We start from the raw sequence: 23864 nt of genomic DNA, 5'->3' as shown, positions 1-23864 counted from the left end.
ACTTCTAGTCCTAGAGATGAATTTCAGGTAGGCTGTTTTATTTACATTAATTTTGGTTTGGGGGGGCTCTCAGCACTAGCTTTACATACAGTTTAGCCAAATCAGAGTCATGCTGTCACTGGGAAGAAGCAAGAGTCCCCTCCCCATTAAGTTCTAGACTTAATATGAGCCCCCAGGTATCCAGGGGCTAAAATCTATAATTGAACCTTCCTTCTCAGATAGCCAAAGGTGCTCTGAAGGAGGCAGACCTCTGGGGCCCTGGAAGACTACAAAGAAAGTAAGGAGCTATGGGACCTGGAAGTCTCAGGGGTACCAATTGGTACTGGGGGTACCAATTCTGTCACTAACCAGCTATGTAGCTCTGGGAAAGTTACCTAGATTTTTTGGGCCTTAATCCTGGACAAAGAAGATGATAGGACCGAATGTAGGGACCCGCCCAAATAGAAGGGAGGGCAGGAACACAGAAAAGAAAGCACAAGTCCCGCCCAGGAAGGAATGAGTGAGCCAATCTCCACTCCCAGAACCCTATATTCCCACTCCGCCTTAATCCACGTGCTGACTTCTTTTTTGAACTCAGCCCACTCGCACCCGAGTGAATAAAGGCCACATTGCCCACACAGAACCTGGACTCCACTCACGACTCGGGATAACCTCTCATTTTCAGTACTGAACCTCTCAAAAGGCAGCTGAGTTTGACTGTTCAGGTCCCTTTCTGCCTACACTTCTGGGAGCTACCAGCCAGGCTGGTCCAAGTTCAGCGTAGTAACCACCACAATCTCCATGGACTCCCTTGTCAGCTTCCTCCTCCCTCACCAAAGAGAAAAAGCCCAACAGCTCAGTCTGGGAGATAAGGATTGCTGACTCCACAAACTGGGCCTCCCCCTCAGGGGACCTGAGGACAGATAGAAAATTACAGCAGGAGTAGGGCAGGGCAGAACTGGAGAGGGCAGAGAGGGCCCACCAGAGGTGCAGGGAGGAAAAAGAATCACCGCTCACTGCAAAATCTGACCCAGGAGCTGATACCTATAGATCTTTTAAGGGAGTAGCCTGGATCCATCATTTTCTAATAATAATAATAATGTACAGTTAAAAGACAGGGGATCCTGACACAAACTGCCTGGGCACAACTGATAGCTCTACCACCTATCTTATTAGCCATATAAGCCTCAGTTTTCTTACCAAATAATGGGGATAACAGGACCTGTTTTCACTAGGTAGTCATGAGGATTTAATGAGCTATTATCATACAACTTACCACAGTATTTCCATCACAATTAGCACTTAATAAAAGCCAGCTATCATTAACCTCATTGTTATTTCAAACAAGAGCTTCTCAACCAAGCAGTATATTAGAATCTCTTTGAGAATCTTTTATTTATTTACTTTTTATGGGGAGAGGGTCTTGCTCTGACGCCTGGGTTGGAGTGCAGTGGCATGAGCTTTTTAAAAAATATTGACGCCAGGTCGGGTGTGGTGGCTCATGTCTGTAATCCTAGCACTCTGGGAGGCCGAGGTGGGTGGATCTCTGGAGCTCAAGAGTTCGAGACCAGCCTGAGCAAGCGTGAGACCCCGTTTCTAAAAAATAGCTGGGCATTGTGGCAGGCGCCTGTAGTCATAGTTACTTGGGAAGTTGAGGCAAAAGGATTGCCTGAACCTAAAAGTCTGAGGATGCTATGAGCTATGATGCCAGGGCACTCTACCTAGGGAAACAAAGCGAGACTCTGTCTCCAAAAAAAAGAAAATACTGAAGCCAGGTGGTGAGACAGGAGACCAGCCTGGGAAACACAGCAAGACCCCACTTCAGGGAGGCACCTGTGGCTCAGTGGGTAGCGTGCCGGCCCCATATACTGAGGGTGGTGGGTTCAAACCCGGCCCCAGCCAAACTGGAATAAAAAAAATAGCTGGGCATTGTGGCAGGCGCCTGTAGTCCCAGCTACTTGTAAGATTGAGGCAAGAGAATCACCTAAGTGGAAGTTGCTGTGAGCTGTGTGACACCACGACACTCTACCAAGGGCAATAAAGTGAGACTCTGTCTCTACAAAAAAAAAAAAAAGAAGACTCCATTTCAATTAAAAAATAGATAATAATGTCAAGGTCTTACCTTTAGCAATTTTAATTTAATTGGTCTAGGGTGGGGTCCCAGCATAATATACAGTCAGGGTTAGGACCATTGTTTGCATCATTTATCATTTTTTTTTTTTTTTTTTGTAGGGACAGAGTCTCACCTTATTGCCCTCGGTAGAGTGCCGTGGCGTCACACAGCTCACAGCAACCTCCAACTCCTGGCCTTAGGCGATTCTCTTGACTCAGCCTCCCAAGTAGCTGGGACTACAGGTGCCCGCCACAATGCCTGGCTATTTTTTTTGTTGTTGTTGTTGTTACAGTTTGGCCGGGGCTGGGCCACAGGCGCCACCCCATCATTTATCACTTTCTTAAGTATAAGGCACTGTGCTAAGTGCTTTTCAGGTGAAAAGCGAATTAATTTGTTCATTCAACAAATTAAAAAAAATTTTTTTTTGCTGTCAATCTCACTTAAGTATAATCAACAAATGTTTTTGATGACTGTATATTGCAGCCACAAGAACACAGCAGTGAAAAGACAAAGTCTCGGCCTTGATATAATTCTGGATCTAATGGCAAAAGACAAACAAATGAATAGGATTTCAAATCATAGATTCTGTAAGGTGAGTGAAATAAAACAATGAATATACAATGGGTGGAAGAGTGTGCATTATTGTAGTATAAGAAGATAGGAAAAGCCACTAAGGAGGTGGCCTTTGAACTGATATCAGGGGGTCCTCAAACTATGGCCCGTGGGCCACATGAGGTGGTGTGATTGTATTTGTTCCCGTTTTGTTTTTTTTTTACTTCAAAATAAGATATGTGCAGTATGCATAGGAATTTGTTCATAGTTTTTTTTTTTTAAACTATAGTCCAGCCCTCCAGTGGTCTGAGGGAGGGTGGTCTGAACTGGCCCCCTGTTTAAAAAGTTTGAGGGGGCGGCACCTGTGGCTCAAGGAGTAGGGTGCCGGTCCCATATGCTGGAGGTGGCAGGTTCAAACCCAGCCCCGGCCAAAAAAATCACAAAAAAAAAAATAAATAAATAAAATAAATCTTTAAAAAAAAAAAAAGTTTGAGGACCCCTGAAATGATGAGAAGGCAAGAGGGCCTGTGAAAGACTCTAGGGCAGTGGTTCTCAGCCTGTGGGTTGCAACCTGCAGCAACTGTATTAAAGGGTTGCAGCATTAGGAAGGTTGAGAACCACTGCTGTAGGGGGACGAGCATTCCAGCCATGTCTATAAAGCCATGAACACTATAAAGCCCTGAAGCCAAGATCAAGTAGATTTGGCTCATGACTCCAAGGCCCCAAATGCCTCCCTGACTTTGACTGCAGGGGAAGTTCAGGGGAAGCAGGCAAGGCAAGGTCCTACTGCCTAGAGATGGTATCTCCAAATCAGCCCTCTCCCCATTCCCTGGCATGGAGAGTCAAAAGCCAAAGCCACAGTGGTTTGTAACAACACTGGTTACCGCTGGCTAAGCACTGACTTCACATACACTAGCTAGACTTTAAGGTAAAAGCTACTAACTACTAGGGCCCTCATTTTATGGATAAGGTCTAAGGCTCAGAGCTTACTTCTGGGTGCTTAGCTGGGAAGGAGGAAAGAGAGCTGGGGGATATAAACCAGGTTTCTGCAAGTGCAGAAAAGATTCCCCGCCCTCTAAATTTCTCAAGGTCTCAATAATCTCCAGGTGTTTGCACCTGAGGCTCACCAGGAGTAAGCACTTTCTGTCCACAACCATAACACCTGTCACACTGTTTCTTGCCTCGAGAGAACACACTGAACCTAGTTCCTTGTTGCTACTCCAGTGTTTAGCGCAGCATTTTTTGCTATGGTGGAATGCTTTATAACTGCGCTGTCCAATAAATATGGGAGTCTCTAGTCACTGTTGCTGAGCATTTGAAATGTGACTAATGCAACAACAACAAAAATGAATTTTTCATTTTATTTAATTTCAATTTACCTAAATGGAAATAGTCACATGTGGCTAAGGGCTGCCATACTGGATAGCACAGGTTCAGCAAACCTGATGAAGGCACGATTCCAGTCCCACTTAGCAGAGAAGAAAAAGGGAAACCCAGAAGGGGCAGGTCACCTAGTGTGGGTCAGAGAGAGAACCAAGAGTAACTATTCCTATAGTGCTACCAGGAACACTGAAGTCAGACAACCCATGGCGTGGCCACTCAACAGGAAGGTCTTCAGGCAAGTTGTAAAGATGGTAGTGGCCTTAGAGCTTAGTGCTTGGCTAATTTAAAGACTCGCTACATGTTAACTTTTATATTAGCTCAGGTAATTACATACAGCTTAGTTTTTTTTTTGAGATAGTCTCTCTTTGTCGCCCTGGGTGGAGTGCTGTGGTGTCCCAGCTCACAGCAACCTCAAACTCTTGGACTTAAGCGCTTCTCTTGCCTCAGCCTGCCAAGTAGCTGGGACTGCAAGCGCCCATTGCAAAGCCTGGCTTTTTTTTTTTTTTTGGTTGTAGTTGTCATTGTTGTTTGGCAGGCCTGGACTGGATTCAAACCCTTCAGCTTTGGTGTATGTGGCTGGCAGCATAGCTGCTGAGCTACAAGCGCTGAGCCTGCACACAGGTTCCATTTAATTTTCATCCATTTGGGGGTAGGGGGCTCTATTTTGCACACAAGACTAAGTGTCCAAAGGTTAAACATTAGCTGACAAGAGGCCAATCTGAGATTTGAACCTATTCACTCTGGCTTGCAAGGCTTTTATCCGCTACTCACAATGGCCTCTTAGAGAAGCCCTAGCATTTATGTGTTTTTTTATTTAGAGATGGGGTCTCACTCTTTCACCCATGCCAGAGTGTAGTGGTGAGATTGTAGCCCCTTGCAGCCTCAAACTCTGGGCTCAAGTGATCCTCCTGCCTTAGTTCAGCCTTTATTCTTTTTTTTTTTTTTAATGTAAAAGTATAATTTATTTTCTATTAGAGAGAAGGAGAAGAGTAGAGGGAAGAGATGAGAGAGAAAAGAGAGCAGGGAGTGAGAAAAGGGAATACAGGGGTGGGGAGAGAAAAGGAGTGAGACAGAGAATCGTGTGGCATCCCAAAGAAAGAAGGGAAGAATGCCAGCCCCAGCCTTTATTCTTGATATGTATCTAGAGCTTGAGAGCCCCTGGACTCACTCTGTGCCAGGAGGGGGCAGACGCTATCACTCCCCAACCCCAACTCTGAACTTAGAAATTTGCCTGAGTTTATACCTGAGAGGAAGGCCCAGCGATATGGCCCATGCAGCTCCTGACCTCCAACCCTCTTAGAGGGGGTATGTGTGCCATATATTTGTCCTCCCGTGATGAACTGGGCACCAGGCTAAGTGCTTTACACATCTGATCTGATTCCTCACAACCACCCAGAGGGAACTAAGTCTTGTTATCTATCCCTTGTTTAGAGACAGGTCTCTGAGGCTCAGAAAAGTCTTCTTCCAGATAGACACAACTCAAATCTGATTCCAAAGATTGAGCAGTTCACAAGGATCACCTACCCCAACAAGAGGCAGATAGTTACATTTATTAGGTACAAAGAACAGTGCTGGGAGGAGATCTGCAAGGTGTATGGAGTCCAGCAAGGGAGACAGACAAGAAACACCTAATTACACAACTGTTTCACAAAATGGGACAAAAGCTCCAACAGTGGAGGAGGACTGGAAAAGGATATACAAGGGCCCTTGTTTGGGGAGGAATGGCTTCCCTGGGGAAATGCCTGAGAAAGTTATTCTAGAACCTAGCATGGCTTTGAACACATACTACCAACACTAATTAGTGTAAAGTCCTTGAAACTTTCTGGAAATACACACATTTGAGGGCCCCAGCCCCCCTGAAAAGGGGTGGTGGTGAAATAACAGGGAGTTGAAGGGCCTTGGGCACCAGGCTCTATAAAATCAGTACCATGCAGGAGGTGCCTGTGGCTCAAAGGAATAGGGCACCAGCCCCATATACCAGAGGTGGTGGGTTCAAACCCGGCCATGACCAAAAACTGCAAAAAAAAAATCAGTACCATGCTATCTTCTAAGGGCCCACTTAGTGCAGACATCTTCCCACTTTTCTCAAGAAAGAACACATGAAAATATTCCAGACATCACCAGTTTTCCCCATGGATCAAACAGAGCTTCTGTCTACAGGCCTCGAAGCCTGCCTAAACCACCTGAGACACTATTCTCTCCCTAGACCACTTCCCAGGTGTTGCCCTGGAGAGGGATGTACCAACTCTCATCTCAGGCAGGCAGGCAGGAATAGGCTTAGATATTCTAGTGGGACACTCTAGGTTAAGAGAAATGTGTACCTTGGCCACATTTTATAACAGCTCAAATGTTTGATGCCATTACTATGCTCCAGGCACTGACTGTGCTTTGGCCTTTGCTTGAATTCTGAGTTAATTCTCCCAAATAGTCCTAGGAGACATTATAAAAACTGGGTATGAGAGAAGTGATCACCAGGGTCTAGGCTAAGGCCACACAGCAAGTTAGCCAAAGGCTGGGGCATGAATCTAGTGCGGGCTTGCTCTAGCACCCAGGTGCTCTCAATGGTTATATTATTTCCATTTTTCAAGAGAAACACTCTGTAAAGTGTCACATAGCAGAGAAGTGACATGATTGAGGGTCATTCCTCCACATTCGGCTCCTAAACAGGGTGGGGAAGAGTAAACAAGCTAACAGAAAATCCAGGACACAAACCATGCACCCTGGAGGTAGGACCCCCAGAAACCAAGCAGAAATTTTCCAGAGGTCACCCAGCTTGGTACTAGCACACCTCCATGCTCCAAGTCTAGAAACAAGCAAAACTCTCTGCAGTAAAAAAACACTCCCCACAATCCTATAGATACCCAAGCCAAAGAATGAGCTACCTGGTGGGGCTGGTGAAGAAAACCTCTAAGCACTTCCTGGACCTCCATTTGTTCATCCAGTAAAATGGGGCTATAGTGTAGCTTGTATTTTGCTGGTTTAGTCCTGAGAACTTAGGGAAAAGCCGAAATTCAAGCCTGGCCAGGTGCTAAGTACTTAATAAATGATAAACTATCCATTATCACTGCTGGCTGGGGGCGGGGGGTGTGTGTGAGCGAATTTTTAGATTAGGTCCGGCTTCATTCCAGGGCCCGGCGCAAAGCCTCTCCGTGCAAAGCCTCTCCGGGCTCTGCCGTGGGGACTTTCTGTGAAACGAACTTCTGGGACCTCAGACCATTTACTTAGTAGGGCACAGCCTAATACGTGATCGGGGTTGTCCCCTCTACCCACAGTGTTCACAGTCACCGCAGAGTCCCGGGCGGCCTGCCAAGCCCCCAGAACATCCGCGCCCCCCTTCCGAACCAGGGGTGTAGTTGGGTTGGATGGAGACAAGGTCGACTCTCGCTGGCCAGTCCAGGTAGCCCATTCCCCGCGCCGGGGGATAGGAGCCGGGACGCATCCTAGAAAGAGTCCTCTGCCTGCCGGCCCCCGCTAAGAGGAAGGGAATCTGCGGAAGGGGGCGGGGAGGAGGAGTGGTCGGGCCGCTTTGGCCGGGATTTGCCTGGACTTGAAGACGCTCTCAACAGGAGCCTAAATCCTGAGCTTCGAGAAGGCTACCCCTCATTGGCCAGGAGTCCGAAGGAGCCCAGGAGACTCCATTGCCCCGAGGGGAGGGGGAGGGGTGGAGATGGCCGAGGCTGTCAGTTGATGCAACCCCAGTCCTGGGTTACGCGCTTAATCCTCTCTCCCAGAGCCCGGGGGGCGCACAGACTAGGCTCGGGACAGCTTGAAGCTAAGAAGCGGCTCGGGGTTCAAGGGAAGAGTGGCGTCGCTCGGCCGCTGCTTACCTCTCCTGGCCCCTGGCCGCCGACGCCTCCCGGGGCGAACGGCAGGTAGCCCTTGAGCTCCGCGCGGCACTCAGAGTCCGCAACGATCATCTTGTGCGCCAGGACCCAGCCGCAGCTCGCCGACGACCCGTGCACCGGAGGGGGTTCTGGACGGACGCACGCAGGAAGCCGGGACTGGGAGCCGCTGGGGAGGTTCTAGAACCCCAGGGTGTCTCTCGGGGTTCCAGAACCCTCTGAAATCGGAGAACGGCCGCTGCTGTGCTGGACTCTTCCCCCAGTCTGGCTTCTGGAACGGTGAATGGCCTTGGGGACCTGGGATTGGCCGCGGCGCAGGGGTTTTCACGGCCTCGGAAGTCCGCAGTGGCCAGAGCTGCTCGCGGACCCAGCGCTCCTCAGCATCCCCGCCGCGGAACTGCCAGCGCTCGCCCGGCTCTGACACTGGCAGAGCCCCTCAGCCCGCTGCGGTCCCCGGGGGAGGGCGGGGACACAAAGCCCCGCGGCGCAGCCAATCAGATGTCTGTTTCCCGGGGAGGCGGGGACGACACCTCCCTCTGGAGCCAACAGGTCCGCCAATCGGCTCCTGGAAGTGCCTGGGAACTCTGGGAGCTGTAGTCGGCCGTGGACAAATGCTGCAAACTTTTGCAAGAGGGTTTAGTCAGATCGCTGGCAATACCAGAAAACAGTGACAGCTCAGAGAGTCATTAGGTCTGCGTGATAAAAAGGGACTTTACCGGGCTGGGCCAGAGAGGTGGGTGTGAAATCTCTCCCAAATGAATTCTTCATCTTTTCAGTTCCTGGAGGGACTGGTTAGGGTTTTGGAGAGATTTGTATCCAGTGTATCCAGTGGTGCTAATTACAGAGGTGAACACCAGATGTTTGAAAGTTAAGAGTACACAACCCTCTTACCCCTGGCTTTGGGGAGGACCCTACTTTCAAGTGTGCCAGACATGGATAATTCGCTTCATTTGTGGAGTCTCTGGAAAATGCTTCATTCCTTGAAATCTCATTGGTAACCTTATATCTAACCTCAATCCCAATTGCTGCAGTTTCTCCACCGTCTGCTCCTTTGGACTGGAGGCTCCTAACCACCGTCCTCAAAACTTTGTAACAAGGTGTTTTGCTCAGGCTATTCTCACCTCTGCTTCTAGCCACTCCTTCTCTGACTCCTCTTTTCCCTAAAACGCGGGTGCTCTCCTTGTTTCTGTTTTTATCCCTCTTCTCTCCAAACATGCTCTCCCTGATCTTATCCAGTTCCTAGCCTTCAACTCTACTCTTGCCAGGAAGTTACCTCTATCTGCACCTCAAAGTGGAATTCCTTCACAGTTTTCCCTCACAACTCCTTATTTTGTTTCCTTTTTTTTTTTTTTTAAGACAGAGTCTCACTCTGTTGCCCAAGCTAGAGTACTGTGGCATCAGCCAAGCTCACAGCAACCTCAAACTCTTGGGCTCAAGTAATCCTCCTACCTCCGGAGTAGCTGGGACTATAGGTGCCCACCACAACACTCACTAATTTTTCTATTTTTAGTACAGACAGGGTCTCGTTCTTGCTCAGGCTGGTCTTGAACCCCTGAGCTCAAGGGATCCTCTCCTTGGCCTCCCAGCGTGTTTGGATTACAGGAGTGAGCCACTGTTCCCGGCCTTTTTTTCCATTTTAAAGTCATTGCTTATTCAAGATGTGGAACCCTGGCAGGGCCAGGGATGGACCAAATCCGCAAAGTCACATGTGAGACGGAATCTAGGCTTATGATTTCAAGGATCAGACTCTGACTTGATCTTCTGCCTCCAGCTTCTTGAGAAGAATGTTGTAATGTTTTAATGTTCTTTTTTTTTTTCACCTTTTGCCATTTTTATTTCTAGTTTTAGTCCTCACCCTTTTTTTTTTTTTTATTGTTAAATCATAGCTTTGTACATTGGTGCAATCAAGGTGTACAATGTGCGGGTCTCATATACGAGATGAAATATTCTCATCAAACTGTTCAACATAGCCTTCATGGCATTTTCTTAGTTACTGTATGTAGGCATTTGTATTCTTTTTTTTTTTTTTTTTTTTTGTAGAGACAGAGTCTCACTTTATGGCCCTTGGTAGAGTGCCGTGGCCTCACACAGCTCACAGCAACCTCCAACTCCTGGGCCTAAGTGATTCTCTTGCCTCAGCCTCCCGAGTAGTTGGGACTACAGGCGCCCGCCACAACGCCTGGTTGGAGTTCAGCCGGGGCTGGGTCTGAACCCGCCACCCTCGGTATATGGGGCCGGCGCCTTACCGACTGAGCCACAGGGCCCCCCCCCCCCCCCCCGCATTTGTATTTTGCATTTAGTAAGTTTCACCTCTACCCATTCTAAGATGCACCGTAGGTGTGGCCCCACCTAATACCCTCCCTTCCCCAAGACTTCCCCACTCCCTTCCCCTTCCTTGGCCCTTTCCGCATAGTGTTTTAATGTTCTTAAAAGAACATTAATTTCACTCTCCCTGAGTTCTCAAGGCACTTGGGCTGGGTCTCTGTTTTAACACTTATATTCTACATTGTATTGTGATTTTTGTGTACATGTCTTATCTGACCCTTTTGATTATAAATTCCTTGAGGGCAGAGTCCCCATCTTGACATCTTTGTCTCTTGTCCTATACCACCTTGTATAATGTCCTGCAAATAATATGCCTGTGGTCACTGAATCTTTCATTGCATCAAATTCCCTTCTAAATTGTCCTATGTCCAATTCAGTTTTTATTTAGAAAATTTACTCTGTAGTGTCAATGTCCGGCTCAAAAAATCTTCACTGGTATTTCATCAGCTACAGAGTAAAGATTAAGTCCCTATATTGATATTCAAGGTTTGCCAAAATGTGCCTCAATTTAACCTTTCTTTTCTTATCATCTGTGACACCCCTATTCCTTGTTTGGCCTTTGCACTTTTTTCAAGTACTCCTGTTACAAATATCTGCCCATTGAAACTGTATCCAACATTCAATGCCTTCCTTCCTGTTTGTGATCCTACTGAAGACCAGACTTCTATTGCTACTCCTTCTAAAAGCCTTGCTTCTGGCAGTGGCTCATGCCTGTAATTCTAGCGCTCGGGGAGGCTGAGGCAGGTGGATTGCCTGAGCTCACGAGTTCAAGACCAGCCTGAGCAAAAGTGAGACTCTGTCTCTACTAAAAATAGAAAAACTGAGGCAGGAGGCTCTCTTGAGCCCAAGAGTTTGAGGTTGCTGTGAGCTATGATGCCAGAGCACTCTACCCAGGGTGAGTGAGACTCTGTCTCAAAAAAAAAAAAAAAAAAAAAAAGCCTTGCTGGGCTGCGCCTGTGGCTCAGTGAGTAGGGCGCCGGCCCCATATGCCGACGGTGGCGGGTTCGGACCCAGCCCCGGCCAAACTGCAACAGAAAAATAGCCGGGCGTTGTGGCACGCGCCTGTAGTGCCAGCTGCTCGGGAGGCTGAGGCAAGCGAATCGCCTAAGCCCAAGAGTTAGAGGTTGCTGTGAGCCATGTGACGCCACAGCACTCTACCCGAGAGCGGTACAGTGAGACTCTGTCTCTACAAAAAAAAAAAAAGAAAAAAAGCCTTGCTTCTTCAGCTCAGTTGAAAGCAATCTCACCTACTCAACATTTTCATTACATTCTTTCTACCTCTTTTTACCTTGGTCTCCAAACTTGATGCAGCTTCACAGTCATGTTTATGAGATCTTACCCCTTCCCTACAGCTAATAATGGACTATGTTATTTACCACTTATACAAAATGAGGAAATGTAAATTTAAAGCAGAAACTGTGTTAGCACTTTTTTTTTTTTGGAGACAGTCTCCCGGGCTCCAGTGCCATAGTGTCTGTCAGTCTCCATCACAGCAACCTCAAACACTTGGGTTCAAGCAATCCTCCTGCCTCAGCCTCCCTGAGTTGGGGGGTATCTTGGTCTTGTTCAGGTTTGTCTACAACTCCTGAGCTCAAGGGATCCTCCTGCCTCCACCACTGTGCCTGGTCCTATAAGTGGCCTTTTTATCCCCTGCTAGCATATACAGGTATACCTTGGAGATATCACCAGTTCTATTACAGATCATGCTGATAAAGTAAATGTCACAATAAAGGAAGTAAAATTATTGGTTTCCCAGTGCATTTAAGTTATGATCATACTATAGCATAGTCTATTAAGTGTGCAATAGCATTGTGCAAAAAAACACAATGTATATACCTTAATTTAAAAATACTTTATTGTTGGCTGGGCGCAGTAGCTCATGCCTATAATCCTAGCACTCTGGGAAGCTGAGATGGGTGGACTGTCTGAGCTCACACATTTGAGACCAGCCAGAGTAAAAGCGAGACCCCGTCTCTAAAAATAGCTGGGCATTGTGGCAGGTGCCTATAGTCCCAGCTACTTGGGAGGCAGAGGCAAGAGAATCACTTGAGCCCAAGAGTTTGAGGTTGCTCCAGGGGTCCTCAAACTTTTTAAACAGGGGGCCAGTTCACTGTCCCTCAGACTGTTGGAGGGCTGGACTATAGTTTAAAAACAAAAAACATGGGCGGCGCCTGTGGCTCAGTCGGTAAGGCGCCGGCCCCATATACCGAGGGTGGTGGGTTCAAACCCGGCCCCGGCCAAACTGCAACCAAAAAATAGCCGGGCGTTGTGGCAGGCGCCTGTAGTCCCAGCTACTCGGGAGGCTGAGGCAAGAGAATCGCTTAAGCCCAGGAGTTGGAGGTTGCTGTGAGCCGTGTGATGCCACGGCACTCTACCAAGGGCCATAAAGTGAGACTCTGTCTCTACAAAAAAAAAAAAAACAAAAAACATTGGGCGGCGCCTGTGGCTCAGTTGGTAGGGCGCCGGCCCCATATACTGAGGGTGGCGGGTTCAAACCCGGCCCCAGCTGAACTGCAACCAAAAAATAGCTGGGCGTTGTGGCGGATGCCTGTAGTCTCAGCTACTCGGGAGGCTGAGGCAAGAGAATTGCTTAAGCCCAGGAGTTGGAGGTTGCTGTGAGCTGTGTGATGCCATGGCACTCTACCAAGGACCATAAAGTGAGACTCTGTCTCTACAAAAAAAAAAAGAACAAATTCCTATGCACACTGCACATATCTTATTTTGAAGTAAAAAAACAAAATGCAAGCCATAGTTTGAGGACCCCTGCAAGCTATGAGGCTGTGGCACCCTACTGAGGGTGGTAAAATGAAACTCTCTCTCAAAAAAATAAAAAAGTGGTAGCACCCGTGTCTCAGTGAGTAAGGTGCTGCCTCCATATACTGAGGGTGGTGAGTTTGAACCTAGCCCGGGCCAAATCGCAACAAAAAAATAGCCGGGTGTTGTGGTGAGCACCTGTATTCCCAGCTACTGGGGAGGCTGAGGTAAGAGAATCGCCTAAGCCCAGGAGTTGGAGGTTGCTGTGAGCTGTGACGCCACAGCACTCTACTGAGGGCAATAATGTGAGACTCTGTCTCTAAAAAAAAAAAAAAAAAAAAGCTTTATTGCTAAAAATGCTAATGATCATCTGAGGCTACAGGGTGAAGTAATCTTTTTCCTGGTGAAGGGTCTTGCCTTCATCTTGATCAGTATTGATTGATGATGATGATGGTGATTGCTAAAAATTGGAGTAGCTCAGGCAATTTCTTAAAATAAGACAACAATGGGGCAGCGCCTATGGCTCAACGGAGTAGGGCGCCAGCCCCATATGCTGGAGGTGGCGGATTCAAACCCAGCCCTGGCCAAAAACTGCAAAAAAAAAAAAAAGACAACAATGAATTGGTAGCATCAATTGACTTCCTTTCATGAAAGATTTCATTGTGGTATGCAATGCATTTGATAGCGTTTTACTTACAGAACTTCTTTCAAAATTGGAGTCAATCCTCTCAAACTTTGCTACTGCTTTATCAAGGAAGTTCATATAATATTCTAAATCCTTTGTTGTCAATTCAGCTGTATTTACCAGGAGGAGATTCTATCTCAAGAAACCACTTTTTTGAGCAGCGCTTGTGGCTCAAAGGCGTAGGGTGCTGGCCCCATATACCAGAGGTGGCGGGTTCAAACTTGGCCCCAGCCAAAAAACTGCAAAAATAAATAAATAAATAAACAAATTAAAAAAAAAAGAAACCATTTTTTTTGCCCATCCCTAAGAAACAAATCCTCATCCATTTAAGTTTTATCATGAGTGCAGTAATTCAAACACATGAATTTAATTCATGAGTTGAAACAATTCTACCAAGTCACAGCTTAAGGCTCCTTTTCTAATTCTAGTTCCCTTGTTCTTTTTACCACATCTACAGTTACTTCCTCCACTGAAGTCTTGAACCACCTCAAAATCATCCATGAACATTGGAATCAACTTATTCCAAAATCCTGTTAATGTAATATTTTGACCTCACATAAATCACAGATATTCTTTTTTTGTTGTTTTTTTTAGAGACAGAATCTCACTTTGTCGCCCTCAATAGAGTGCCATGGCGCCCACAGCTCACAGCAACCTCCAGCTCTTGGGCTTAGGCGATTCTCTTGCCTCAACCTCCTGAGTAGTTGGGACTATAGGCGCCCGCCACAATGCCCAGCTATTTTTTTTGTTGCAGTTTGGCTGGGGCCAGTTTCAAACCCACCACCCTCGGTATATGGGGCCGTCGCCCTACTCACTGAGGCATAGGCGCCGCCCAGATTTATCATAATTCTTAAGGGTCCTGAAATTCTCAGAATGGTAAATGAGCATTAGCTTCAACTTAAAGTCACAACTGCACAAGCCCCCCACAAGAGAGTCAGCCTGTTCTTTGAAGCTTTAAAACCAGGCATTGAGGGGGCAAGACATGATTGCAAGAGGGACTTTGCCTAACAATTGCAATCAATGCAACCTGGCATATTGTACCCTCAATGAATCCCCAACAATAAAAAAAAAAAAAAAATGGAAAGAAAAAAAAAACAGGCATTGACTTCTCCTCTCTAGCTATGAAATTCCTGCATAGCATCTTCTTTCAAAATATAAAGCTGTTTTATTACATTGAAAATCTGTTGTTTTATCCCTTATCAAAGACCTTAGCTAGACCATCTGGATAATGTGCCGGCTTCTCCATCAGCACTTGCTGCTTCACCTTGCACTTTTATGTTCTACAGACAGCTTCTTTCCTTTAACCTCATGAGCCAGCTAAAGTTTATTAGCTTCTGACTTTTCTTCTGCAGCCTGCTTACCTTTTCAGCCTTTCTAGAATTGAAGAGAGTTACTGCTTTTCTCTGAATTAGGCTTTGACTTAAGGGAATGTTGTGGCTGGTTTGATTTTCTATCTAGATCACTAAAACTTTCTTCATATCAGCAAGAAGGCTGTTTTGCTTTCTTATCATTTGTGTGTTCACTGGAATAGCATTTTTAATTTTCTTCAAGAATGTTTTCTTTGCATTCACAACTTGGCTAACTATTTGGCACAAGAGACCGAGCTTTTGGCATATCTTGGCTTTCAACACGCCTTGGCTAAGCTTAATCATTTCTAGCTCTTTTTTTTTTTTTTTTTTTTTTTTAAGAGACAGAGTCTCACTTTGAGAGTACTGTGACATCACAGCTCACAGCAACCTCCAGCTCTTGGGCTTAGGCGATTCTCTTGCCTCAGCCTTCCAGGTTGCTGGGACTACGGGCTCCTGCCACAACACCCAGCTATTTTTTTGTTGCAGTTTGGCCAAGTTTGACCCCACCACCCTCAATGTATGGGGCAGGTGCCCTACTCACTGAGCCACAGGCGCTGCTCCATTTCTAGTTCTTGGTTTAAAGTGAGAGACATGTGACTCTTCCTTTTACCTGAACACTGAGAGGCCATTGTAGGGTTATTAATTGGCCTAATTTCAATATTGTGTCTCAGGGAATTAGGGAGGTTGTGTGTGTTGGGGAAGGGATGGCAGGTTGGTGAAACAGTTATAACACAAAACATTTGTTTCATGTGGGTGTAATTTGGGGTATCTCAAAACAATTGCCATAGTAACATGAACAGTCACTGGTCACAGATGACCATAACAGATGTAATAATAAGGAAAAAGTTTGAGATACTGCTAGAATTACCAGTGTGACATGGATACATGAAGTGAGTTCATGCTTTTGGAAAAATGGCGCTGATAGACTTGCTTGATACAGGGTTGTCACAAACCTTCGATTTATAAAAAACAAAATGCAGTATCTCTGTAGTGCAATAAAATAAGGTATGCCTATAAATACTTTTTTTTTTTTGAGACAGAGCCTTAAGCTGTTGCCCTCGGTAGAGTGCCGTGGCATCACAGCTCACAGCAACCTCCAACTCCTGGGCTTAAGCAATTCTCTTGCCTCAGCCTCCCAAGTAGCTGGGACTACAGGCACCCGCCACAACGCCTGGCTATTTTTTGGTTGCAGCCGTCATTGTTGTTGGCGGGCCTGGGTTATATTCGAACCCGCCAGCTCAGGTGTATGTGGCTGGCGCCTTAGCTGCTTGAGCCACAGGCACCAAGCCTATAAATACTTTTGAATGAATGAATACGAGTTACTTTGTAGAATAACCCTTTAGAATTGTCAAGTGACTAAAGCATTCCTAAAGCTTACTTACGAAGTTAGTAAGGAGGAAGAGTTTGAGGAGGAAAGGCAAAAAATACTGATATGACCAATTAGATGATCTTTTGTGAACCAGTCTCCAAGAAAGAAATGGAGGGAAGAGGCTCAGACACTAACATTTACTGAACTCCACCAAGGATCCAGGATACACCCAGTGTCTCATGGAACTCTCACCACAACCTTGTGAAGCAGGCTATAATGTCTCCATTTGAGCGATGAGAAAACTGAGGCTCAAGAGGTGTATTGGCCAAGGTCAGATAGCTTACTAACATGCTGAGTAAGGATTCAGACCTAGTCAGGAATGTCGCCAATGCAGAAACTCCACCACACCTGTGACAAGAGGATGTGAACATGGAAGAAGCAGGCTGGCAAAAAGAACTGAAGCTTCATTGGGAGTGAGAAATGTAACTGTCAAGTGGCCTATAACTGATGGGCCAACGCATCCCTCTTTTGTAGGACATCCTCGGTGGAAAGCCAGGTTTTCAGGTAAATGTGGCTAGGCCAGCTGGAATCTGAGCAAAAGGAACAAGTGAAAAGATGGATCACTGAACTGGCTCTACTCAGAGCAAATCTGTTGGTTAGGACTTCAGCTCCTTTTCTCCCTCTTTCGCTCAGTAAATATTTATTTACTATTTAGTGTGTACCAGGCACTGTGCTTGGCTTTGGAAATTCAGTGCTGAAGATACCAGCCCAGTGGGGTATGGCAGGGTGCCACTGACTGGGCCCATTCCTCCCCTCCCCATGCCTTGTATTTTTGGTTTAGTAAAGATCTCCTTTTGCCATACTTTCTCTACTCTTGCATCAGCAATGTTGAGGCCACTGATTGGCCAAAGCTATTTTTATTGTTCAATCACATTCCAGCCTCAAGGATACATCTTGACTGAGTTTAAAAGAAATGTTTTTGAGACTTATTCAGTTCAGATCCTCTCCCAGATTATGACCTAATGGGGTTCTCATCTATTCTTTTTTTTTTTTTTTGGCTTTTGGCCGCGACTAGGTTTGAACCCGCCACCCTACTCCTTGAGCCACAGGCGCCGCCCGGGATTCTCATCTATTCTATGTTCATTTTTCCTAAATTAATTTTTGAATCGCAAATTCTGGGATCACTTTTTTAATGACCTTGTATTAGGACCATTCCTGGGGCTGTGATTTACCACCCCAGATGTTATGTTCTGAGTTCTTCTTATTTTACTTTACCATCCCCCAGTCTCAGAACACAATTACCACCCAGGAGGAGGTTTCAGTAAAGAAGCCTCACTCCAATTGGTTCGATAAAGAAGACCCACCCTAAGGCTTATTCACACATTCATTCAATTACTCATTTAGCAGGCATCATGCTAGGTGCTGAGGGAAGTTCTTCCTGCACAGAGCTGACAAGCTCTGAGCTGTCAAGGTACGCAATCAAAATTGAAATTGTCCCCTGAAGTTGTGCATTAGGGGACAGGACACCCACAGACTCCCGGAAACAGAGCCAACTATCTCCTAAGAGCATTTTCCAGGAGTCTGGGAACTCAGGTGCTAGTGTTTAGTCATATGACCCAAATAGAATTTTTTTAAGCTCTTAGAATCTTTTCTTTATCTGCAAAACAAATAAATCAGCCTGTAATCCCAGCACTTTGGTAGACCAGAGTCTTGATGCCAGGAGCTCAGATCACTTGAGGCCAGGAGTTAGAGAATAGCCTGGTCAACATAGCAAGACCCCATCTATTAACAAGAAATTTATAGGCCAAGGCCGTGGCTCACACCTGTAATCCCAGCATTCTGGGAGGCAGAGGCAAGCAGATTGCCCAAGCTCAGTTGTTTCAGATCAGCCTGCGCAAGAGCAAGACTTGGTCTCTACTAAAAATAGAAAAAAACAAAACCAAAAAACCTAACTGGGCATTGTGGTGGTCTCCTGTATTCCCAGCTACTCCAGAGGCTGAGGCAAGAGGATTGCTCAAACCCAGGAGTTTGAGAGGTGGTTGTGTGCTACGTTACCATGGCACTCTACCGAGGGTGACAGATTGAGACTCTGCCTCAAAAACAACAATAACAACAAAAAAAAAAAAAAAAGAAGAAGAAAGAAAGAAATTTATTCTGAAGTTTTGGAGTCTTGAAAAATTTAGCCAGGTGTGGTGGCGGTACTTGCCTGTAGTTCCAGCTACTCTGAGGCAGGAAGATTTCTTGAGCCCAGGAGTTAGAAGCTGCAGTGAACTATGATCTGGCCACTGTACTGTATCCTGGGCAACAGAGCAAGATCTTGTCTCTTAAACAAGGGAAAAAGAAAAAAAATTAAAATTAGCTCTAACCGCCTGAGCCACTAATGGAGAGAGCTGGTGTTGGACAGGAACCTTAAGATTTGGAAAAGTTCTCCCTTTTTAATAAATGCAATAGGGCAGCGCCTGTGGCTCAAGGAGTAGGGCGCCGGTCCCATATGCCAGAAGTGGCGGGTTCAAACCCAGCCCCGGCCAAAAAAAAACAAAAAAAACCAAAAAAAAAAATAAATAAATAAATGCAATATTGGCGGCACCTGTAGCTCAATCAGCAAGGGCGCTGGCCACATACACCTAGGGTGGTGGGTTTGAACCCGGCCGGGCTGCTAAGCAACAATGACAACTGCAACCAAAAAAAAAAAAAAAAAAATAGCCGGGCGTTGTGGCGGGCGCCTGTGGTCCCAGCTGCTTGGGAGGCTGAGGCAAGAGAATGCTTAAGCCCAGGAGTTTGAGGTTGCTTTGAGCTGTGATGCCAAGGCACTCTACTGAGGGTGACATAGTGAGACTCTGTCAAAAAAATAAAATAAAATAAATAGAATATTAAAACTGGCTTGGTGCCTGTGGCTCAAGCGGCTAAGGCGCCAGCCACATACACCTGAGCTGGCGGGTTCAAATCCAGCCTGGGCCCGCCAAACAACAATGACGGCTGCAACCAAAAAATAGCCAGGCGTTCTGGTGGGCGCCTGTAGTCCCAGATACTTGGGAGGTGGAGGCAGGAGAATCGCTTGAGCCCAGGAGTTGGAGGTTGCTGTGAGCTATGATGCCAGGGCACTCTACCTAGGGCGACAGCTTGAGGCTCTGTCTCAAAAAAAAAAAAAAAAAAAAATATATATATATATATAAACTAAAACTAACCCACTAGATGCTTTGGGGCAAATTTCTTCGTTCCAGTTGTTTGTTGTTGTTGGCTGAGTGAGCCCTCAACGCCCCCTGCAGGCCAGACCCTGCTACAGCTCAGTGAGAGAGAACCTGGAAAGGGCTGCCTCAAACCGTTTTGAGTTTATAGGATTGTTGGGTAGTAAGTCACCGCCTGAAGGTCTTGAAAAGAAGCCAGGCAACAGTTAAGTAAAGATCGAGTGGTTGTTAAAGATTTGCCCTACTGCTAGCAAAGACTTCATAGGCCAAATGCACGTCCCATTGTTTTGGCTTACTCCTTCTGGCAGAGAAAGAATTTGCCCAAGGTCCCCCGGAGACCAGAATCTTGAACTCCAAGTCCCTTGTCCAGGACCACTTACACCTTTTTGGTTACACCTGTTACCAAAAAATAGCCAGGCGTTGTGGTGGGCGCCTGTGGTGGGCCCTTTGGGGCGCCTCCCAAGTAGCTGGGACTCCTAGGCTGCCCCAGGAGCTTAACATTTCCAGAGAAAAACAACTTTTTTTCTTGTCTCCTCTCCTTCTCCCGCTCTTTGCCACTATCCTGTCTGAACCCGTCCGTACTCCCAAAAGACTTCCGTGCCCCCCTCCTCCAAAAAGTCTGGGCTTGGAACCGGTATCGGAGTTGAAGTTTCCAGTTCCAACCCCCTCTGTGAGAACACGGGCAAGTCATTTACCTGAGTTTCCTGCTGTGTAAAATGGAACACTAGTTTACTTCCACGGGGCTGTTGGGAGAATGAGAACTAATGCATGCAAGCCCCTTAGCAAGGCTTGATGCAGACTGAATGCTCAATAAACTGTAGTTATTATTTATATTGTTACTATCCTTAGTTTAAGGCTCAGTGACTGAAAGATGGTTGATGTTCAAGAAAGGTGGCTATAACCATTAATATTTAAATGTTTGCAGCACGGAGTCTGGCAGTTAGTAGCAGCTTAATAAATGGTGGCTAGGATTGTATTTTGACCCATGAGCGCCCACCACAGTTTCAGCCCTCCCGTCTTTTCAGCGAAAGCTGCAGCAAGCACTTTTAGCTCAGCAACAGGCTCCTCTTTCATAAACGCTGCGGCCAATGAGCAGGAATAGGGGCGGGTTTTTTTGGCAGCCAATAGTAGCCCTCAGCGGCTAGCTAGGTAGGCCCAAGCGAGTTTCCAGGCTGAGTACAAAAGCCAATTCCCCTGGAGGTTTGATGGGCGGGGGGTGTCTCTGAATTCTCCCGGCTAGGCCTATCAACCGGGCTCTGATTGGTGCGTTTTGTGGCGGCCCGGCCCCGCCTCCGCAGGAAGGTACTGGGAACGTCTAATCTGCTTGTCATTTTTGTTTTCTTCCTTTTTCTTCTTTTCTTTCATAACCTCATTCTTATTGGGATGAAATATACACATAATTTATCACCTTTATCTATTTTAAAGTGTACAGCTAAGTGGTAATAAATACATTTATATTCTTCCCCCGATCTCCGTCTTACCTCTACCCTCCTCCTCCTGTTCCTGGAGCCTTCTCCCCTCTCCCCTTTCCTCTTCCCCACTCCTCTCTTCCTCTGCTCTCTCTTCCTCCCCCTCCCGGCTTCTGGTAACCACCAATCTACTCTATGTTCATGAGTTTTTCTTCTTTTATCTATTTTATTTATCTATTATTTTTAGAGACAGAGTGTAGCCCTGTCGCTCAGGCTAGAGTGCAGTGGGATGATCATACCTCTCTGTAACCTGCAACTCCTGGGCTCAAGATATCCTCTCCAGGCCTCAGCCTCCCAGCTGCCGCCACATCCGGCTAATTTCCTCCCTCCCTCCCCTCTCTGTCTCTCTCCCTTTTCTCTCTCTCTCTCCTTCTCCCTCACCACTCCCTCTTTCTTTTTGTAGAGATGGGCTTCTCACTATGTTGCTCAGGCTGTTCTCAAACTCTTTGCCTCAAGTGATCCTCCCACCCCGGCCTTCCAAAGTGCTGGGATTATAGGCATGAGCCACCAGGCCTGGCATATTTAAAACTGGAGGCTAATTGTAAAACCTTAAACATTTGTTTCTTTGAACATTACTGATGTCAAAGATGGGCCTGGCATTGTGCTGGGGGTAGGGGGGATTGGGAGAGCACAGAGCTGAGTAACGCCCAAAATCTGTCTGGCAGAATCAAACAGGTCATGAGACAGAATGAAATATAAATAGCTCAGATAAACAAAGACATCTGAAAATACTTTGACCAAGTGACTACTGGGCAAAACTCTGAGTGTTATAGCTCTTTTAGAATTTGTCTGGCAGGTTTTCTGGTTTTCACAGGAAACTCCCCTATGCAAAAATCCAAAAATAAATAAATAAATTTTAAAATCCCTTACTGTCTTGCCTTGTAGCAGCTGGACATGTACTGGGTCATAATTTAATTTGCTAATATACATTATTCAGTTCTCTGGGTTTAAAAATAGAGAGATTTCATATCAAGTCTCCAATTCATGAATTCTCTAGAAAACAGGCAGATCTGGCAATACCAAGTCTGCATTCCAGGGGCCATCAGCCAGACTTAGTAACTAGGCTTACCTTCTCTAGGTCTCAGATCCCATAACAGTAACACATAGGAACCTTGACTCATTTACATTACCTGACTGGCCTCAGAAGAAACCTGAGTTTGAAACATCTGGAAAGGGTCAAGATTCCTTAACATGGAAGATTCAAAGTCCCTTGAAAGTCTTGTGTCTTCCTTTTCGTCCTTTCATTCTTGCTCGACTCTGCTTATATCCACCCTTGCTCAAGGTCAAAGTGTAAGGCAGTGGCAGAATGAAGATTAGAACCAGGATTTCCTATCTCATCCAGGCTCTTTTAACCATCTCATTTGGTTATTCATTTATTAACTTGACGTATTTTTCTTTTTAAAAGACCAAGGTCAGCCAAATTTGCATAAATCCAAATGGAATGGAATGTTGAGAAGAGAAAGTTTTGCTTTAGGATGTGCAACCCGCATACAGCTCTCGCCCATTATTTCCTATTCCTCTTCCCCTTGCTCACTCTGCTTTAGCTATCCCAGCCACTTTGTTGTTCTTCATCCACATCAAACTATTCTTATCCTGGGGGCTTTGCTATTAGATAACATCTTGGAATGAATGCCCTGTATCTTCCTAACTCATGTTATTATGTCTTTTTTTTTTTGTAGAGACAGAGTCTCACTTTATGGCCCTCTGTAGAGTGCTGTGGCCTCACACAGCTCACAGCAACCTCCAACTCCTGGGCTTAAGCAATTCTCTTGCCTCAGCCTCCCGAGCAGCTGGGACTACAGGCGCCCGCCACAACGCCTGGCTATTTTTTGGTTGCAGTTTGGCCGGGGCTGGGTTTGAACCCGCCACCCTCGGTATATGGGGCCGGCGCCTTACCAACTGAGCCATAGGCGCCGCCCATGTTATTATGTCTTAAGGCATCTTCTTATCAGCTAACTTTCTATATAACATGACAACCCTATCAGATCATACTATATAAAATGGTTCATCTCCAGCCAATTTATTTCTTTTATTTATTTATTTTTTTTAGAGACAGAGTCTCACTTTGTTGCCCTTGGTAGAGTGCTGTGGCACCACAGCTCACAGCAACCTCCAGCTCTTGGGCCTAGGCGATTCTCTTGCCTCAGCTTCCTGAGTAGCTGGGACTACAGGCTCCTGCCACAATGCCTGGCTACTTTTTGTTGCAGTTTGGCCGGGGCCGGGTTTGAACCCGCTACCCTTGGTATATGGGGCTGGCACCCTACTCACTGAGCCACAGGCACTGCCCAATCTCCAGCCATTTTATGTCTCCTTGCCCTGCTTTAATTTTCTTCCACCTAACGTGGATACTTTTTTTTTGAGACAGAGTCTCATTTTGTCACCCTTGGTAGACTGCTGTGGCCTCACAGCTCACAACAACCTCAAACTCTTGGGCTTAAGCGATTCTCTTGCCTCAGCCTCCCAAGTAGCTAGGACTACAGGCGCCTGCCACAACACCTGGCTATTTTTACAGACAGGGTCTCACTCTGGCACAGGCTGGTCTCGAACCTGTAAGCTCAGGCAATCCATCCACCTCGGCCTCCTAAGTGCTGGGATGATAGGCATAAGCCACTGTTGCCCAGCTAACTTGTATGCTTTTTAATATTGTGCCTCCCTCATAAGATATAACTTCAAAAATGAATGAACAGGGTGGCGCCTGTGGCTCAGTGAGTGGGGTGCCAGCCCCATATGCTGAGGGTGGTGGGATCAAACCCAGCCCCCAGCCAAACTGCAACAAAAAAATGGTTGGGCATTATGGCGGGTGCCTGCAGTCCCAGCTACTCAGGAGGCTGAGGCAAGAGAATCGCCTGGGCCCAAGAACTGGAGGTTGCTGTGAGCTGTGATGCCACTGCACTCTACCGAGGGTCACAAAGTGAGACT

The 23864-nt window shown here is 46.4% G+C and overlaps 1 protein-coding gene and 1 non-coding gene across 3 annotated transcripts in view; one reads left to right on the top strand and one right to left on the bottom strand.

The window, feature by feature from the left end:
* The window catches only part of SESN2 (sestrin 2), a 38382-nt gene extending 16154 nt beyond the window's left edge, over nucleotides 1–22228 (bottom strand). Inside the window, exons 1-2 of one of the 2 annotated variants that reach the window (XM_053575804.1) lie at nucleotides 22076–22228; nucleotides 7855–8490 (exon numbers count right to left, since the gene is read on the bottom strand). In XM_053575804.1, coding sequence (XP_053431779.1) covers nucleotides 7855–7944 — 90 coding nt within the window. In that variant the 5' untranslated portion in view covers nucleotides 7945–8490; nucleotides 22076–22228. Of the gene's footprint in view, nucleotides 1–7854; nucleotides 8491–21184; nucleotides 21216–22075 lie in introns of those variants that run through there. The other variant, XM_053575805.1, reaches the window with a different exon arrangement.
* Nucleotides 21708–21770, top strand: LOC128575681 (U7 small nuclear RNA). Its single transcript, XR_008377095.1, has one exon. It is a non-coding gene; the product is annotated as a U7 small nuclear RNA (small nuclear RNA).
* Nucleotides 22229–23864: the final 1636 nt, after the last annotated feature.

The sequence above is a fragment of the Nycticebus coucang genome, chromosome 22 (genome assembly GCF_027406575.1).
Source record: "Nycticebus coucang isolate mNycCou1 chromosome 22, mNycCou1.pri, whole genome shotgun sequence".
In the NCBI taxonomy this organism is placed as follows: domain Eukaryota; kingdom Metazoa; phylum Chordata; class Mammalia; order Primates; family Lorisidae; genus Nycticebus; species Nycticebus coucang.
This window is presented reverse-complemented; position numbering and strand designations above follow the sequence as displayed.